Source organism: Nyctereutes procyonoides, unplaced genomic scaffold (genome assembly GCF_905146905.1).
Source record: "Nyctereutes procyonoides isolate TBG_1078 unplaced genomic scaffold, NYPRO_anot_genome, whole genome shotgun sequence".
Classification (NCBI taxonomy): domain Eukaryota; kingdom Metazoa; phylum Chordata; class Mammalia; order Carnivora; family Canidae; genus Nyctereutes; species Nyctereutes procyonoides.
In genome coordinates, this window is record NW_026575126.1 from 12,074,558 (window position 1) to 12,094,949 (window position 20,392).

General features: G+C 41.3%; 1 protein-coding gene across 13 annotated transcripts in view; it reads left to right on the forward strand.

Annotated features, from left to right (window-relative positions):
* The window catches only part of ADGRL2 (adhesion G protein-coupled receptor L2), a 277,269-nt gene extending 268,233 nt beyond the window's left edge, over positions 1 to 9,036 (forward strand). For 6 of the 13 annotated variants that reach the window (XM_055339475.1, XM_055339473.1, XM_055339478.1 and 3 more), the window contains 4 exons: positions 1,016 to 1,144; positions 1,673 to 1,769; positions 3,500 to 3,628; positions 6,997 to 9,036. In XM_055339475.1, the coding sequence (XP_055195450.1) occupies positions 1,016 to 1,144; positions 1,673 to 1,769; positions 3,500 to 3,628; positions 6,997 to 7,751 (1,110 nt within the window). In that variant the 3' untranslated portion in view covers positions 7,752 to 9,036. Of the gene's footprint in view, positions 1 to 1,015; positions 1,145 to 1,672; positions 1,770 to 3,499; positions 3,629 to 3,857; positions 3,940 to 6,996 lie in introns of all 13 variants that reach the window. The other 7 variants (XM_055339482.1, XM_055339484.1, XM_055339479.1 and 4 more) reach the window with 5 other exon arrangements.
* Positions 9,037 to 20,392: the final 11,356 nt, after the last annotated feature.

Below are 20,392 nucleotides of genomic sequence, written 5' to 3' on the forward strand. Positions count from 1 at the left end.
TCTTTGAGTGTTTCTGGCAACCTCCTAGAAAGTAATTTCTTACATGCAACTTCTCCTCCTTGTCTGTTCTAATTTCAGTCTGGCTCTAAGCCAGAGCAGAACTTGTTCATATGCCAGTAGAGCTGCCCAGAATCCAGCCCTCCTCCCCACTCCTCCCAATTCTGCACTACCTTTCTAGGTGGGGCCCTATTCTATAGCAGTTGTTTGGACTTCACTTTTTAAAGTTTAAACTCTCTTTTAGGCCTAACAGCTTTCCTATCTATTCGTATATCCAAGCTTCAGGGGAAAGGGGAAATTACATGGGTAACTCATTAATGTGAATGGAAATTGCATAAATAGTTCCCTTGTGTGCTAATGAAGTGAATAGGCATCTTAGACGCTCTACATTAAATGTTAAAGCTAGACACATCAGAAAATGAAGAAAACATTCCATCCTAATTAATAGCATATGTATCAAAGTACTTTTTTTTTTCTCTATTCGTGTGCCAAAGTAGTCCTGTCATTATAAAGAGGTTACCCGCAAAACTATGCAATCCAGTAAAAGAAGTTTATGTATTGACCTACCGAAGAGGACATGAAGCGTATAAAATTTAAATGACTGAATTATGAGTGGTTAAATGTAATTAAGCAAGGAAAGTACTAATTTTTTGTCCTATTGGCTTAGTATGAAATATAAAATTGGGGTTGCTAAGTATATGGATAGAATAAGGCTTTAAAACATTATTATGCATATATTAATAACATTTGTATAATAATAGGGCATAAAGCCTTTCTGCATTTTACATCACATTTTGAAGATCCTCACTAGCCGGTCCAGTAGACAGAGATATTTTTCTGATTACTATTTCAGCAGTTTCAATTGAACTTGATTTTAGAAATTCAACTTATTTGCTCCCACAAAAATGTGTTAATGGAACTTCTTCTCAGTTGTCTCCTCCACTGCTCATTTAATTAGAGTGAGAGAGAAGCCAGTATGTTTGTGTTAATCTCTCGGTCTTGTGGTTATTCAATGCAGGTACGAAAAGAATACGGCAAGTGCTTCAGACACTCCTATTGCTGCGGCGGCCTCCCAACCGAGAGCCCCCACAGTTCAGTGAAGGCATCAACCACCAGAACTAGTGCTCGGTATTCCTCTGGCACACAGGTAACAAAGAATTTGACAGCATCTTTAATTAACCTTCTTTATAGAAAGCCTACCGAGACATGTTCTGTTCAGATGCACTAATTGTCTCCTCATTATAATGATCTAGATGGCAAATACTTGCTTTTTTAGTATTTTGGCTTTAATTTCTTAAGTATTTATTCAAGGTGTTTCCTTGGGTGTGAAGATCATTTTTGAGACATATACTTCTTTAAGAAGCATATATGATCATTGTTTGGATATCCTAAAGTTATATAGCGCAGTACTCATAGTGGGCACTCAGTAAACATTTGTTGAATAATCAGTCATCTCCACTTTTTAAAAAGGCCATTAAAAAATTATTAGTAGTGGAAGATTAAATATTCTTTAGTTCTAGACTTCCTTAGTTTTAGACCAGAATCAACACACATTTCTTTTTTAAAGGTCGCCAGATACTCCTACACAGATTGTTTAGGGTAGATCTTTATGTGTCTTTAATAAGGCGAGCTTGGGGAAACTAACATAACATGTCTTGCTATTTTATATTAATAGAGTCGTATAAGAAGGATGTGGAATGACACTGTGAGAAAACAGTCTGAATCTTCTTTTATCTCAGGTGACATCAATAGCACTTCAACACTTAATCAAGGTCAGTTACTAGGAAAATTTGAGTTTACAATATAAATTTTGTACCTTTTGCCAATTTACAATAATTCTAGAGAAAATACTGATTTTTTTTTCCTCCCAAATGGGTGTATCTCACAAGCTCTTAAACCTGTTGAGTCAACTTTTATACTTCATGAAAGTACATTCGTCTTATTCAGTAATGTAATGCACAAGTAGAATTTCAAACTCCACATTAACAGAACAAGGCAGGATAAAGTAATTACTAAAAACATACTTTGCCGTAGATTAAACTGTTTTCCTTTAGTGAACACAAACTTCTCTCTTCTGAGACATTTATGAAAGTTTTCTCTTTAAAATATTGATATAGTTAGAATAGAATAACTGCTATTCACATTAAACAGTGCCAGTTCTGTGTTGACAATTCTTATTTGTAAAATTATTTTTTGCACTTCTTCCAGAAGGTAAAAAAAAGTGTCAAAAACACAGTAAATCTTCATAAGCAAATAAATACTTGAGAATCTACAGAGCAGTTTTTTCTATTTGAATTACTATTTTTAATATGTTTATAACTTTAAACTTCTATAATCAATGTAATTTTCAACCTAAAATAAGCTGGCAAATAAAATAATGTAGGATAAAGGACACAAGTGCACATATACACACATAATCCTCAGTGCAAGCTTAGTAAATTTGAATTTGAATCATGTTATTGTGTGTGTATATATATACACACACACACACACACACACACACATATATATCCTTAAAAAAGGCAATTTATCCAGGTAATTTGTTTTGATGTACTGATTTGTAATATAATAGAACATGTTATATTTTATCACAAATATCAAAGACATTTTTCACTGTTGACATTGTTCTGATGAGATTCTGGTTTAAAATGAAGAAAGGAGTATGTATGGCATCAAAGCCAACTTGAATTTTAAAATATTTTTAGTCAAATTACATTAGCTATGCAAAACATATGTTTGATAAGTATTGAAAGGTTTGTAATTTGTCAATTAGAATGAGTGAAATGTGTGTTTATTCCATTGCTCTGATGTTTTACCTAATTCTGTTAAGATGACTATCAAAAAGGAAATGAATTATTCAGTGATTCATTTTTGAAACCTGGCAATAAGATTACAGAATGAAAATTCTTTACTATATGGAGTTTGTGAATGGTCTAATAATTCATTATACACACAGTCTCTTTCTTCCCCCTCGGCATGTGTGCTCTTGCATTTACTAAGAGAAGCTTTGTGCAGTGTGTCATACTTTTTACTTGTTTGTGAAAGTTGTTTTTCCTCCTGCTTGTATCAAAGTTGGTATTAACACAGATGTTTTCATGAGGGATAATCCCACACCTGTAAATTCTGAAAGTTTGAGATTCCCTCTTCTGGGCCTCAGTGGTTAGGTTTTTAATATTAAGCAGTAACATCTTGAAACATAATGTTGATCTCTGTGCATTTAATTGCCATTTTTGTTTAAAAGTGATTTTGTATAAATTAGTAAATGTCATCCTCAGCAGGTGTTTACTTGGGGGACTTAGAAAGCACCTGTGAATTACTGAAATTTAACTTCCCTCTCCCCTTTCTCCTTCAAATTAGTAGTTCAAATACAGTCAGAAAATTTCAGCAGATTATCCGTTGCCAACCTGTCCACTACCCTTGATGAATACAAAAAGTACTTTACTGCAACTGTAACACAAAAAATAAGAGAACTGATGTATTTTTTTCTGTTTCTTTGCTTTAGGAATGACTGGCAATTACCTACTAACAAACCCTCTTCTTCGACCCCACGGCACTAACAACCCCTATAACACATTGCTCGCTGAAACAGTTGTATGTAATGCCCCTTCAGCTCCTGTATTTAACTCACCAGGTGTGCTTATACTTACGAATAAAACTACCTTTCTTTGCTGCTAAACAGCTCTGATCTTTGCCCTTTTTCTAGAATACTCAAGTTGCCATATACTTATTATTATATCTTTAATTTCTCAATTTAAAGAATTATGGTATTGCCCATGCCAGGCTTCTAAAACTGCACTATATTATAGTAAAAATTTAGTCATGATAGTATTTACCAATAATTATCCATGTTTTTAACACAGGTGGCATAAATCTTAATATATTATTACAGGACTGACATCACATGGTCCGAGAGCCCATCTTCAAGATTTATATCACTTAGAGGTATCCTATCTATGTAATATACTGTTCAGTTTACTCTAAAGCTTGCGGACAGAATTTGCTTCTGGAATGAATTAGCTATTTATTTAATAAAGATAATTTGGATGCCTAGGTAGAGAAAACTACATCCAGCATTATCAATGTAACCAAACTATAGTATAGTGCAGCTTTATGGTAGTATTGTTTTTTGGGGTTTTTTTCTTAAAAAAAAAAAAAAAAAAAAAAAAAACTTTGAGAGTAAAGTTAATATTAGTCAGTTTATACCTTTAGTTTTTTATTGGGGGAGGGGGAGAGATTGTCACTAACCCATCCTGTATTACTATGTTTTCTAATAGCTTATTTAAAAAAAAAAAAGCATTTAATATTAACAGAATTTTCAAGATTTCAATAAAAGCTATCACATAATTATCGCTAGCATGTAATATTTATTTGTGGTTGATATTTGCCACTAAATTAAACAAAGAACTTCGTTTCCGTTTTTTTTTTTTTTTCTTAAAATTCTTTTTTAACGTAACTGCGGTTTCTCTTTTCATTCTCTTGTTTTTCTTACTTTCCTTATGCTTTCCTCTAGCAACCTACAGAGAGACAAGTATGGGAGTCAAACTTAACTTTGCCTATCAAATGTAAATTTTTTCAGCATGATTTTTAACCGGCACAATTAAAACATAACTAGCAGTCATGAAGTAGACTCAGCGGGCAAGTGGTTCACAATTTCCAACTAAACTGTTACCAAATTCAAACAGTACATCTATCTGTACTGCCTTTTGTCAGTAATAGAGGTCTGTAGCAAATGCTGTCCATGCTTAAGTATATGCAATGCTGAAATAATTTGCTCTTTAAAGCCTGAGGTGCTGTCAACCAGAATGCTTAATAATTGACTTATCATTTCTGCATTCCCACAGTAATCTTGCTACAGGCTGTGAAAGTCTTCAAGTGAATTACCTGAACTTGGGCAGAAAAAGTTGCCTCTTCAAAACCAGTCAAAGATGTGCTTAAATCTGCAGTATATCATAGAAAACACCTTTTGGATTATCCAGTATAAATTTTTATATTTATTAAGCAGTGATTAAAAAGAACGAAAAATGGCAAGATGAAACCTCGATAGAGGAAACAAATGCTAGCTAGCAAGTGATCTGTGTGTCACCTGTAACTTAAAACACCTAATGTTAAAGATGGTGGCACATCCGTGAATTTAGAATGCTAGAGAATTATTTCAAGCTAAAGGAAGCCCTACAAATACCGTTGTGACTTAATTTTGTTATATGTGGAGCACGATAAAAAAAAAATTGTCAGTTTTTCAAACGTAAGAAGTTGGATCAGAGTTCTGAAAATACCACGAGCCACCATCAGATACACCCCCACACACACTTTCTCATTTTCTGCTAATGAGAATTTATTGAACAACTCCTACGTATTTATTGGTCATGAAATCGAGTTTTCTAGGATAATCTGCAGCTTTAAGAGTGGAGTCAGCACTAAAAAGGGAAATTTCCTATTTTTTCCAAGAATGAAATTTTTCCTCGACTCCTCCAAGCCTTGCATACAATGCAGCAGCCTCACAGTGGCCAGTCTCATTCAGTAACATCATTTCATTCTTGTTTTTTTTCCAGACCTATCTGTAAACAAGTGATTTTTTTTTTCTCTAGGATTTTGAGAATGAATAACCTAACTTTCCATGGTGCAGACCATTTAATTTTCTCTCAAAACTTTTTATTTTCATTTGCCTGAGAAGCACTGTGATGTCTTAGTTTACATGTTTATGTGTCTGTAGAAAATTCAACTCTGATTCAAAGAGAGCATGTTACCATATTTTTTTTCCTTCTAAACCTCTTTTCATATCTTCAGCAGACTTATCCAGTCTTTCATTCCTTTAGAGATAAAAATATATTAGCCAAGGCTGACACCCTTTTCCCATTCCATAGTTAATATCTATTATTGGTTTGATTTCTGTGACCCATACTTAAGAAATCTCTAACATTTCTGCGTTTGACCTCCATGCCCATGGTGTCTGTGGGCCAGTCTCGTACAGTAGACTCTGCTGGTTCATTCGGTGCTGTCACTGTGACTGATGCAGACTGCAGGGCTGCAGGCAGACTTTGACCATTAGGAGCCTGGGGCCGTTGCTATTAGAGAGAGCATTAGAACCAAAAGAAAAAAAAAATTCGAAATAATAAATATTAAACAAAAAAGTAAAAGGCTGCTATTGCTGGTAATCTAATTTGTTGAACCCTTGCTCTGACTAAGTTGCTGAGAAGCTTAGAAATTCTTCATCATGTTACAATAAATCATTTTACTTTCTTTTATATATCAGCTACTCTTAGGCCAGATAGCCTGAGCAGACAGACATGATGTGAGTTGTCCAAAGTGAGTCATTCCACCTGCTGTCTATCGTGTTGTTGGATGGTGCTTGTGGGCCCTTGGTCCCGTCAGTATGAGAGATGGCTGTCTTTGTTTAACATGAATTCTTTGTATCTGTCCATTTTTTTTTCATTCTTTTTTTTACTTCATCTCCAGAAAAAGGAAATGTTAGAATGTTGTTTAAAAAGTTGCTTGCCAGTTATGTGGGTTTATGTTGTACATTTGCCTTCGATTTTTGTATGTGACTTACTCCTTTTTAATTTAGTGTTGTTTAGGACAAATTCTGTTAATTTTATTTTTATAGACCATAGTCTCGTACTTTAAAATGTAAATGTCACTAACGAATTGCTTTGCATTAACTATGCAAGGGCATGGAGTGAAGTCTTCTTTGTAAGAGTGTCAGAGATTTGACCAAAAATCAATTCATAACTACCGTCTCCTCGAAATTGATACAAGTAATATTCCATATGCCACCTTCCCTCCCTGGAAAATAGTATTTTTTCACACTGTTTCCTATTATCTAAGGGGTTGCAACTGTTTACAGTTGGGAATGCGGGAAAGCCTGGCACTTCTCAAGTGTTAGCTTTCAAATACAACTTTGTCCTGAACGACATTAAAAAGTTTTGTACAAAAAAGAAGTAAAAGATCCCTGAGGAAGGAACCGAGGCAATAACGGACCCCCCCGTCCCTTTTCCGTTGCAGGACATTCACTGAACAATGCCAGGGATACAAGTGCCATGGATACTCTACCGCTAAATGGTAATTTTAACAACAGCTACTCGCTGCGCAAGGGGGACTACAAGGACAGCGTGCAAGTCGTGGACTGTGGACTAAGTCTGAATGATACGGCTTTCGAGAAAATGATCATTTCAGAGTTAGTGCACAACAACCTGCGGGGCGGCGGCAAGACTCCCAACCTGGAGCTCACGCTGCCAGTCAAACCTGTGATCGGAGGTAGCAGCAGCGAGGACGATGCCATCGTGGCGGACGCCTCCTCTCTAATGCACGGCGACAACCCGGGGCTGGAGCTCCATCCCAAGGAGCTCGAGGCCCCGCTCATCCCTCAGCGGACTCACTCCCTTCTGTACCAGCCCCCGAAGAAGGGGAAGCCCGAGGGAACCGACAGCTACGTGTCCCAGCTGACCGCCGAGGCCGAGGACCACCTGCAGTCCCCCAACAGAGACTCCCTCTACACGAGCATGCCCAACCTTAGAGACTCTCCCTACCAGGAGAGCAGCCCCGACCTGGAGGAGGACCTGTCCCCCTCCAGGCGGAGTGAGAACGAGGACATTTACTACAAAAGCATGCCGAACCTGGGAGCCGGCCGTCAGCTTCAGATGTGTTACCAGATCAGCCGGGGCAATAGTGACGGCTACATCATCCCCATCAACAAAGAAGGGTGCATTCCCGAGGGAGACGTTAGGGAAGGACAGATGCAGCTGGTCACGAGTCTTTAATCGCGCCGCGGGCCCCACGTGTGGCAGGCGCGGGCCAAGACCCCGTTGGCCCGGGCCAGCTCCCTGCAGCTCTGCCTGACCAGGTGGCTCTGTTGACCTGTGGTCCCCCCCCCCCGGTGTACAGAGGTGACTGAACCTTGAAGTTCTGTGAATTTTTATAGAACGTACAAAAACTTTGTATATACACAGAGTATACTAAAATGATTATTTGTTACAGAGAAAAGAGATGCCAACCAGGTATTTTAAGATTCTGCTGCTGTCTAGAGAAATTGTGAAGCAAGCGAGACCAAGACTTCCCCAGCCATTGTACTTGCAGCAGTCTGTGGACTCCATCTGTAAATACGGCTGCACCATTTTTGTAGGCCTGCATTGTATTATATACAAGACGTGGGCTTTCAAATCCTGTGGGACAAATTTACTGTACCTTACTGTTCCTGACAAGACTTGGAAAAGCAGGAGAGCTATTCTGCGTCAGTTTGCAGTTCACTGCAAATCTTTTACATTGAGGCAAAGATTGAAAACATGTTTAACCACTAGCAATCAAGCCACAGGCCTTATTTCATATGTTTCCTCAACTGTACAATGAACTATTCTCATGAAAAATGGCTAAAGAAATTATATTTTGTTCTATTGCTAGGGTAAAATAAATACATTTGTGTCCAATTGAAATATAATTGTCATTAAAATAATTTTAAAGAGTTTGAAGGAAATATTGTGAAAAGCTCTTGGTTGCACATATGTTATGAAATGTTTTTTCTTACACTTTGTCATGGTAAGTTCTACCCATTTTCACTTATTTTCCACTGTACACAGTGTTCTGCTTTGACCAGTTAGTCTTTATTCTTACATTTAAATTTCTTATTGCCAAAAGAACGCGTTTTATGAGGAAAAAAAAAAAAAACTCTTCGAAGCCAGTTATGCCATGCCTTGCACAAAATGTGGTGAAATCTAGAAAAGAGTGTGTGTTATCCCTCTGTTTATTCTTGAACAGAGGGCAATGAGGGCACTGGGCACTTCTCACAAACTTTCTAGTGAACAAAAGGTGCCTATTCTTTTTTAAAAAATAAAATAAAACATAAATATTACTCTTCCATATTCCTTCTGCCTATATTTAGTAATTAATTTATTTTATGATAAAGTTCTAATGAAATGTAAATTGTTTCCGCAAAATTCTGCTTTTCTTTTCATCCCTTTGTGTAAACCTGTTAATAATGAGCCCATCACTAATATCCAGTGTAAAGTTTAACACGGTTTGACAGTAAATAAATGTGAATTTTTTCAAGTAGTTAGCGTGCACTTTTATGTATGATCCGTAGTTGGCTTTAACACACTGGTCCTTTCCACCCCTCCCCACGGCACGTGTAGGTCCCTTCATAATAATGACCCACGGGTGTGAGAAAGAATACGGTTAAGTTGCCTGATGGTTCCGTGTGCTGTCAAGAATATATGTGTGTTCGAATTGCCCATTACCCACACACAGAATCTGGCAAGAAACTTATTCAATAGAGAAATATACTGAAAGTACATTTGCTTATTGCATCAGAACTCAAACAAAAATTAAAAAAAAAAAAGGGTTGGAAATTCTGCAATCAAATTTGGGCATCATTAAAAAAGTTGAGTTTTCAGCAGAACTGAGAAGAAATTCCTAAAACAAACGTTTACAATTTGAAGGTTGTAACTATTCCTATAGGAAGCTGCCAATGACAATATTTGTTATCATGGAAAGGTTCAAAAATCATATTGAATCTCAACAAATAGATTTTTCCTGTCTACGTCATAAGCATTTATACAAAATCTTCTAAAGAGTAGTGATGTTCAAGTGCTTCCACCAAGAAATAGCTTCATTTTTTATGTGGACACACTTTGTCATGCCTATTGGATTTAAAAAAGAATAGTGGGAAAAATTAAGTATCTATTGATCTACCTAAATACAGATACAGTAAGGCAGACAGTATATAATAAAAGTACCAATATTTAATAATAGGGTAACAACAGAGGGGTGTATTCATCTATAGTTAATATTTAAGCTGGAGATTGGCTATAAGAAATTATGGTAATATTCAAACAGATTTAATCTGAAGGGTATTTTTATTTCATTGGCTAAAATTCTTCAGGAATTTACAGAACTTTAATTGGGGGGCATTATATAATAAAACACTTTAATTTTCTATTTAGCTAAACTTTTTTCCTATCAAACTATACAGTGGTGTGTGCTATGTACCTCCCAGTGTACAAGCTAACTAGGGTCAAGCTGGTGCAGGAATGAATTAACCAAAACAAACAAAAAAAGTAGCACTGATTATTCAGTTAGTGATACCTTTTTCCCTTGAAGCAGTTCATAAAACTGGTTCGATACGAACAGGTACATAAGCACCTAGTACCCAAATGGCTACTGTCTCTTTAGAAAACATGATTTATTCTGAGTCTAAGGTGGAGAACACAGTTTGGAAGCTCTTTCATCCTTGTCACCAAAAGAAGGATCATCTTTACCACGGATTTCTTTTTAAAAGTATATAAATGTTGCCTTAAACTCCATTCAGGATGTCCCCTAGTGCAAATTAATGTCTTATGTTTAAAATTATTAATCTATTGACTGACACATTATTCTGTTTATTAGCCCCAATGGTTTCTTTGGGACTTCTCGGACCTCATCTGGATATAGAATTTCCACATCCTTGATTGTTTCCTTTTGTGATAGGCACAACTATAAACTTTTACTCACATTACTGTGTCTATTCCCAGGGACAAATACAACCGGTCTACTAATGAGGATTTTTTTTTCCATTTATTTTAGATGCAGCTTGATTGACTTCTATTTTATTTTAAAATATAGGCTTGGTGGTGTTATTTTACACACACGCGCGCGCACACACACATACACACACACACACCCCTATAGCCTATTCGTCTTCTGGGCTTTTAAAATCATTTAGGTATAAGGAAGAGAATCTATACAAATCTATAAAGTACTTGAATAGTTGTCAATTCAAATACATTTCACATTCATTGGAGGTAGTTACATACGATATTTTAACCAGTAAAACAACAGCTGCAATTATTTGGCAGAATCACCGCCACTAGCCTCTCTCCACAAAGAAAAGAAGCATTATGCACAAATTCACTAACAAATTTCAAAAGAGGACTTCATGTGCACTTGTTTAAGGGGTGTATTCAGGAGGCTTGCTTCATTTATTTAAATGAGAAAGGAGAAAATGTATGTTTCCATCAATTCAACTTTGAACTTCAGACTTAAAACTGACCTTCAAGATGTTATCATGGGATAGAGTGGTGAAGAACTTTAACTCAGTACATTTTTATTGCAGTTTTCACCTAAGTAAAAAAAAACTTGAATGAATGCATACCAGTTGACTTTCTGGGAGGAAAACAGCTCTTCATATTTGGTTATACTGAAATTTTCCTTAAAGACAGGATAATCCCTGCAGTGTTTTACAAGTAAAAGTTGGTACCAAGTGTCCCCACGATCCTGTGTTCCACATATTTCTCTTCCCCTGGCATTGTTGCATGTGATCTCACACATTCGCATGAAGTTACTGGCATGTTGAATGCAGATGAAGGTTGCTTCACATGGTAATCAAATTAGTGTGGGGTTTTTTTTTGGTGAAAATGCCGTATCTCCTGTTTCCTGCTAGTGAACATCAAGTTGATTTTGAGTAGTCCCTAAACTGTAGTCCTGGGCTTGCGGATTGTTTCATGGCGGTCCTAGTTATCATTTGAATGGTATGGAATGAGGAGTTTCTGTTCCTTCACTCTTTCTCCAAATGATCGTAGAAACACATTGTTAGCTATGTTAGAAACACACTGCACCAAACAAAAAACCTGACTGTTGAGCAGATCACATGCTTAGCCAACGTGTACTAAGCTGTAGGTGCACCAGCCTAACGTGTAGGCTCGTTAAATCTACTATAAACATTTTTCAAATATTGACAGTAGATCACTCCCATCTCTCAATAAGGTTTTCTGGAATCTTTGTCCTTTTCCTGATGGCTTTACTGTTTACTCAGTGTGCAGTTTCTGAGAAAGAAGTCTTCAGAGGTCGGTCTGATTTTTTAAAGCCTCTTCTTTTAACTGGCAAAATTTTTCGGAATTAATACATTGTGAGATGCTAAATATTAAATATTAACATTTAACATTAGAGATCACTGTATGAAAAAAACAAAACAGATAACCCAGCACAGATAACTGAGCTGACCCAAATCTTCACCTGCTATGGAAAAAAAAAAAAAATACTGTCCTTAGAATCTTTGACACCTGTCTCCTAGTATTTGCTTATTGAAGCTCTACGACCGAAATCCCTTAGAAATGTTTTAAGAGGCATAGTTAGTCTTAAGCAAGCCCAGAGTTGCCTGAGCATAGGAGACCAGTGAGGAATGATCAAGGTTGGAATAGTTTTCCGAATGTTTTTCATAAGCATTCTTAAGTCATATGTCAGAACTAAGCTTTTTAAAAAGCATTTTGGCAGTCACAGCAACAGGGCCTTGCTGTTTGATTTTATTAGGCATAAAATGACCGATCTTTTGCTATTCTTTTAGAAAGGCTGACAGCTACTATATAGAACACCCAGGAATAATAATGATAGGTATCAGAGATATTGATTAGATGAAAGATTCATTTATGTTTTTCTGCTGAAATATCAATCCTAATAAATGGCTTTTAAACCAAAACATAGCACGAACACACAGTAAATTCTTTTAATGGTATAATAAAGGAGCTACAAAACCAGAATTGCTGCATAATTTTTAAAAGACTAAACGATGTTGTCTCGTTTACTAACTTTACATATGACAACAATAAACGTGCTAGCACCTACCATTTAATAGATGCTTCATATGTGCCAGGCTCTGTGCTAAATGTTACGTGCTTGGGATCCCTGGGTGGTGCAGCGGTTTGGTGCCTGCCTTTGGCCCAGGGCACGATCCTGGAGACCCGGGATCGAATCCCACGTCGGGCGGCTCCCAGTGCATGGAGACTGCTTCTCCCTCTGCCTGTGTCTCTGCCCCCCTCTCTCTCTCTGTATGACTATCATAAATAAATAAAAAAAAAATTAAATGTTACGTGCTTTATTGCACTCCATCCTCTCAACAGTCCTCTGAGAAGGGTACTCATTTTCCACTTTGGCAAAAGAAGATACATAATTTGCTTAAGGCCTCACAGCTGGTGAGTGGCCGGACCTACGGTGGCATGATGTTTGTTTGGCTCCAGAGTTTGAGCATTTAGCCAACATTTGTCCCCTCTGGCTTCACTTGGACTTCCAAGAATATTCTTTATACTTGATGGACTCTTTCTCTGACGGTAGTCACAGAGGGTTGGCTCATCGGTTGGTTGGTTGGTTGGTTTTGAGTTGACAGGGCTGTAAAGGCAAATGAAGTAGTCGGTTAAGTCAAAGTGTTCAGAAGAAGATACCCTTGATTTAAAAAAACCATCTATTGACATCAGATTTTAACAGAAGTGGGCAGCCCATTAGCCGGATAGTAGTCTAATGTAAAGTTTACTGGTTACTAATTTACCATTTCCCTTGGAAATAAAAGGTCATCATGAGGAAGTTGTGATAGGAAACGGAAGCAAAAGCTTTTGAGTGAGGAGACGCCTGGGTAGCTCAGTGGTTTAGCGCCTGCCCTCCCCCCAGAGCATGATCCCGGGGTCCCGAGATTGAGTCCCGTGTCGGGCTCCCTGCATGGAGCCTGCTTCTCCTCTGCCTCTCTCCGTGTGTGTTTCTCATGAATAAATAAATGAAATCCTTTAAAAAAAAAAAGATCTTGAGTGAGGATGTCGAATTCTACTCCTCACCTGACCAATAAAATAATACTGGGTTATTGAGTCAACAACCACAAAAATGAAAAAACATGCCTTTTCTTCTCCACCATCAAGTTGTAATAACAATGAAAAATCAAAATATTTGAGTCCCCTTAACTGCTTTAATAATATTGTTTTAAATCTAAATGATGTGTAAAGTGGAGTGTGTGTGTGTGTATTTCGGTATTTAGAGCTTTTCAAGTTCATAATCGAGCACTGTCTTCAACATTTGGCCAGAGACCTATTCTTTTCCTTTGAAAAATGAAGAGTTGGTTGGAGGCGTAATCCAACTGCGGCAGGTGGTGGTGGTGGTGTGGTCATTTTCTTAGGAAAAACCACTTGAGTTCTTCATCGTATCTACTTTTATGTCATCTTTTCATTTCTTGGATTTCAGCCCTTTTTCTTACTAGAGTATGTATTTTATCATGTGGACTGCCTACTTAGTGTCCTCTAGCTTCAAAAACGTTTCTTAAAATCTCATATATTCTCTATTGTTTTGTAGTATTGAATCTTTCATCATCATTGGAAATAAATTGCTTCTTTTAGATTTCTTTTTTCATTTTACTTTTTAATTTCCTTCTAATTTTCTTTTTGGCCCTTCACAGTCCTTAAAAAAAAAAAAAAGCAATCCCTTTGTTTCTCTTTAATTTCTTTTTTGTTGGCTTCCTTTTTCAATAATCAGCCCGAGTTATGGCCATGAGGATGGCAGCTTTGAAAAAGAGTCTCCAGCATGTAACTCCTCCTTGTAATTCTTATGTATTTATCCCAATTTTAGTGTTTATTGTATATGATAAGATATTCATATAAATAATTTAATGAGGCAGAGGTATAATGGCTATGGAGACTTTAGATTCACACAGACATAGGTTTAACTTTGCTCTCTCTTGGGCAAATTGCTTAACCTCTCTCAAATTGTTTCCTCCTCCGTAAAATTGGAATCAGCCTACCTTGCCAAGGGTTGCTGTGCGGATTAGAAGTAATGTATGTAAAGTGCCTTAGCGCAGCATCTGGCACGTGATAGGCGCTCCATAGATAGCAGCTTTTTTTCTTAGGAAGATATTGTGAGTAGCATAAACATCTCCTGGCTTTAAGTTTTATGAAAATAATCAGTCATCAGGACTTCAACTGGATTGTCATTATCTGCCTCAAGCCATGTGGCTAGGATATATCAGTAACACTTTGCTAACAAGGCACCGGCTCCCGCCTACGAGGGATGGGTGACTCTAGGGAATACTCAGCTTTCTGCGGTGATCTGGGTTAATGAGAGCAAGGGGGAGCAGGTCTCTCCGTCTCCTTCTGGAATATTAATTTAGCTAATTAAAAAAAATATTTATCTTATGCAGAGAAGTGTGTCACTCAGTTTTCCACTTCTCTACTTTCTCTTCTCCTTCCTTTTGCATTCTTGTCCTTGCCTACAAAGCGGTCGACAAGTCCCTTGCCTTGTTGAGCTCCTCTTTCTTTGATGGTCCTGACCGTCTACTAGGTGTTTTATGTATAAAAGTAGGCGGTGGAACACAGCATTGAAGGATGCCTCTGCCCTTGCATTAATAACGGTAATAATTAACATTGATCCCCTACTGTTTGTTGCCCGAGTTCCGTCTTTAAGCCCTTCATGAATCTTACTTCATTTAAAAATTCCAATTTTTGTGACATTCCTATATGATCACCTTCATGTTTGTAAGTGAGGAAACTGAAGCAACTTGCTGAAGATCAAAAATCTGGTCACTGGAGAACCCAAGAACCTAAGTTCCTAGGGACCTTGTCATGATACAACTTACATGGCTTGAAACCAAAACACATTTAAAAGGATAATTACAACATGATAAGATAAAAGCTTAATCATTGTGAGAGCGCAAAGGAGAGAGTGACTGACTGAAAGGAATCCTAATAAAGGCTTCACTGAGGTGATGGTGTTGGAGCCGGGTTTTGAAGGCTGAGTAGGAGCCTGCTAAGCGAACAAAATAGAGAAGGAACACTCCGGGTAGATGGAAAATTGTGCGAAAAGCAAACAAGTGTGAAAAAGCATGCGATGATTTAAGGGAGTTCTGTGTGACTGGAGCAATATAATATGTCTGACGGAGTGTGGGGACCAACAATCTTGAATGCCCCTTGGGGTGCTGGAACTGACGCCTGCTGTTATGCCCAGGTTGGAAGACAGGAAGGGAATTGGTGTTTCGTGAGATCACGCTGTCTCTTATTCACATTATTTCATCTGATTCTCACAACCGTACAAGGAAGTGTGACATTATTACTGTCATTACTCAGCATACAAATTATCAGAGTAGCTCTCACTACGTTTTCACGGAATGAGCGTGCTAACGTGGCACCCAGGATGGGAACCGGATTACAGAGCTCCAGCGCTTGGCAGGTGTCCTCGCCAGGTCTTTCTGCCCCCAGGGGTAACCCTGCCTGACTCCTCGCACCACGGGTTAGCCTCGCCTCTCTTGAACTATGTAAAGCGGAATGTGACAAGATGTCAAATGCTGCTACGGTTGCTTCTCTTCACTACCGTGCTTGTGCGCCCCATCGGTGTGGGCAAGTCGTCCTTCTTTGGTTTTCCTTGCTGCACACTGCTCCCCTGAGGCCTCCACGCGAAATTCATTATGTAGCCTCAGAGCAGCTGGTAGTAAAACGGTAAGGGGGACCCCTGGGTGGCGCAGCGGTTTGGCGCCTGCCTTTGGCCCGGGGCGCGATCCTGGAGACCCGGGATCGAATCCCGCGTCGGGCTCCCGGTGCATGGAGCCTGCTTCTCCCTCTGCCTATGTCTCTGCCTCTCTCTCTCTCTCTCTGTGACTATCATAAATCAATAAAAATCAAAAAAATAGAATATGATATATATAAAAAATAAAAATAAAATCATAAAACTTGGGTAGGTCAAATAACTAGGTTGGTTTTTTTTTAAAAGATTTATTTATGTATTTTATTGATTGATTGATTGATGGGGGGGTTAAGAGCAGAGGGAGAGAGCGAGCCTCTCAAGCCGCCCCCCCGCCCCCCCCAGCAGAGCCTGACGAGGGGCTTCCAGCCTCTGCCCCGAGAGCGCGACCTGGAAGGGGCAGAGCAGCGCTTTGGCCCCGCCCGAGCCGACCCCCTGCGCAGCCGCGGCCTGAGGAGGGAGCATCGCGGCCCGGCGGCTGCGGGGGCGGGGGGCGGGGGGCGGTTCCTCGGGGCGAAGGCTCGGGTGCGGCCCCCCAGGGCGCTGCGACCCGGCTCCAGGCACACGGGAGCGCCCGCGTGCTTGCGGGGGATGCGGGGGGCGGGGGCACCTGCCGGGGCGCAGGCGGGGCCCGGGGGCGCGATGGAGGCCCGCGGGGGGCGGGGGCTGCTCTCGCCGCCTGTGGCTCCGCCTCGCTCTCCGGGGCTCCAGGGGGAAATGAAACCTTTAAAAATCGCGTATTTTTCCTAACAGCCCGTGAGCTGGGTCGGCAGCTGCCCGCGTGCCCCGCAGGGTGCGGCCGAGGCGGCGAGGAGGCGCCTGTCTCAGGTGGAAAACCGACAGGCCAAGAGGAGGCTCCCTCTGATCTCTAGATGGAGCATCCCGGCATCATGGATGTCCAGTTGGGGGGCTCCGGGTCGGGGAGCTGGGCTTGTTTGGGATCCGGAGGAAGAAGAGGATGGGGAGAGGCACCGGCTTCGGCCCCGGCCAGGTGAGGGCTCAGGAAACGCGGCTTCAGGGCGGGGTGCAATTTCCCTTCCCAAACTGCCATCTGACCCTACCCCTGACCTTGGCACTGACCCGTAACCACAAACCATAACCCTAACCCGACCCATAACCCCTAACACTAACCCTAACCTTAATCCCTAACCCTGACCACTAACCCCTAACCCCTAACCATAACCCTAACAGTAACCCTAACCCCTAACCCTAACCCCTACCCTAAACCCTAACCCTAACCCCTACCCTAACCCCTAACCTTAACCCTAACCCCTACCCTAACCCCTACACTATCCCTATCCCTAACCCTAACCCCCTGCGGGCCCCGGGAGGCTCGGAAGCCCACGAGGCAGGGGGCCCAGGAGCACTTGCTCAGTCCCCCGCCTGCTCCTCCGTCCCTCCCGAGTTCCTCGCCCGCGGCGGGGGGAGCCCAGTGTTGTGCCCAAGATCGCGAATCCGAGAAACCACCGAGGGCCGACACCGATGCAAGCACACGAGGGTTTATTTACAAGCTCGGGCTTGGGTCCAAGCGCGCCCGACACAGCGGAGCAGGGACTTGGACCCCGAGACGAAGAGGCGTAGCAGCTTTATAGGGCCAGTGGCCCATGGGACACGCAGAAAGCTGCACAGTCCTGCTGGTCCACGCGCAGGGGCCGATTGAGTTACATTTTACCCCGCAGAATCCGTTTGAACTGGCCTATCCTGAGCCGCTTTCCGATTAGGGTGCGCCCCGGGCTTGACTAGGGCGGGGCAGCGCCCCAAGCCGTGAGCAGGCCCCGCGGGGGCCATACAGGAGGTGGCGGGTGCAGCACGAAATGGGGTTAGTCCTGCTCTGCTTGTCCAGGGGTAGGGGCTTTTGTCAAATTTCCTGGGGCCCACAGCCAGGGCCTGCGAAGCCGGGAGGGCGCGGCGGGGGCTCCGGGGCCCCAGCAGGACCCCCAGGTCTGCAGCGGCGCTTCCCGGGCCCGGAGCCAGGCGGTGCTGGGCGAGGAGGGCGCCCCCGGCTCGCCCCCCACCCCCCACCCCCCGCTGGGCCCGCAGAGCCACTAGGACCCTATTTTGCAAGACATTCGTGGATCACGCTTCTGGGCGCTTCTGTACGCTCGCCGATCGGGTGGAAGTCCTCCCCGGAATCACCGCTTAGGGACGGCTTCTTCTGGGCAATGCATGTTCTCTCTAGCTTATAATATTTTTTTAAAGATTTATTTATTTATTTATTCATGGTAGACAGAGAGAGAGAGAGAGGCAGAGACACAGGCAGAGGGAGAAGCAGGCTCCATGCACCGGGAGCCCGACGTGGGATTCGATCCCGGGTCTCCAGGATCGCGCCCCGGGCCAAAGGCAGGCGCCAAACCGCTGCGCCACCCAGGGATCCCCAAGCTTGTAATTCTAATCAGCGCTTGCCCCGGGTGCTCCCCGAGAATGGGGCGATCGTCCCCCCCGGCTGCTAAGGCGGCGGCGACTCCCTGCCACTTGTCCACCTTTGCTGCTGTTGCAAATGTCTCTGCACGAGGGGAGGGCGCTTAACTTCCTGAACACGTAAAATAACTCCGAGAAACGCCTGCTTTGAATTCCTGATTACCCTCCTTCCACCCAAGATAATATTGCATTGTTTCTCGAAAGATCTAGTATCTTGAACAGGATAATTATAGTCCTTCCCTAATACTCAAGTAGAGTTTTTCCACCGGTGCCCCACTCTGTGAAACGCAAGACAGCGACCTGTTTCAGAAAGATGGAAGTTTAAATTTAATCACGTTGTCTCTGATCTTCAAGTGAAATTTAATTATCGTTGTCCTGACGTACATCGACTAATGTACAAACAGTGCCAATGAGTACGGGAAAGTGGCAACGTGAGGTAAGGAAGGGGAGACTTGAGAGGAGTTTGACAGGAGTTTGGAAGTGTCGAGGATACGATCTGATTCAGCAAGTTCAAGCTCTTTCCTTCCTAAAAATGCAATTGGTATTAAAATGCAATATTGCTTGGCAGTGCAAATATGAATATTTAACGGTAACAAGCTGATGTGGTTTAAGTGTTCCTGGGCCCTGGTGTAACAGTTTTGCGAGGAAAATTTACTTTCATGAGGTGAAAGGAGGTGTTTGGAATGAAGTAGGATATCCTTGAGGATTTTTATCACCCATTAAAGCTTAAGAAAGGCTGTTTCATCAGAGAATTGAGTTTGATCATCAGAAAACCAGGATAAACTTTGCCCTTAACAGACAGGCCTAGTAGGGAAGGAACTTTCCCAAGTAAAATTAAGGTTTTGGTATTTGTTGTATTTAGACAAAGTTCTCCAGACAAACAGAACCAATGGATGTGCAAATGCATGAAGAAGGGGATTTGCTTCAAGGAATTGGTTCCCGCTGGCGGGAGGCTGGCAGTCCGCAGGCTGGCAGGAAGCTGGGCGAGTGGAGGTGAGCCATGCAGCGGGTAAGTCCCCAGGCCCTCACCACAGGCTGCCGAAGTCCCTCTTGTTCAGAGCAGGCCAATCCAATGTTCAGTCCCTCAGCTGGGGGAGGAAGCCCACCCACAATCCGCTTTTACTCAAAGTCCACCGATTGATTTATTTCTTCATTATTGAAGCATATTGCCCTGCAGTGTTAGTGACATGCACCTTTCTGTGGCCAGAGTCAGAAGAACCGTGACACTGGTACCTCCTAGAGACCGTTACTGTCATGAGCCCTGAGGGGCAGAGACAACACGGGGTGTGGGACTGCCTGGTCCTGCCTCCGTCTAGGAGAGCTCTTTCCCCAAGAATACATAGGCATTGGGATTTGGGTCAGGAATTCCTTATATCAACCTGCCCACTAGCTGAAGATCTCAAGATATTGCCCCCTGGAGGGCAAATGCCTGGGACCAGCGTCAACCACACACCCTATTGAGCAAGTGAGAAAAACGAAATGGCACCGTGATTAAATAGTATATAGCAAAAGGGAGTGAAGAGATCAGCCTGAAAAGTTGTGTCAGTTCTGATTGTTCAAAAAAGTTCTGGAGATGAACGGTGATGATGGTTGCAGAACAATGTGAATCTACCTAATGGCACTAAACTTATACTTAAAAATGGTTAAAATGGTAAATTTTATCTCACAGATATTTTGTCATAATTTAAAAACTTACCTGGACTATTTTCCCATGTTTAACCTCCTGTTTATTATAAAATAGAAGTTACTTAAACAT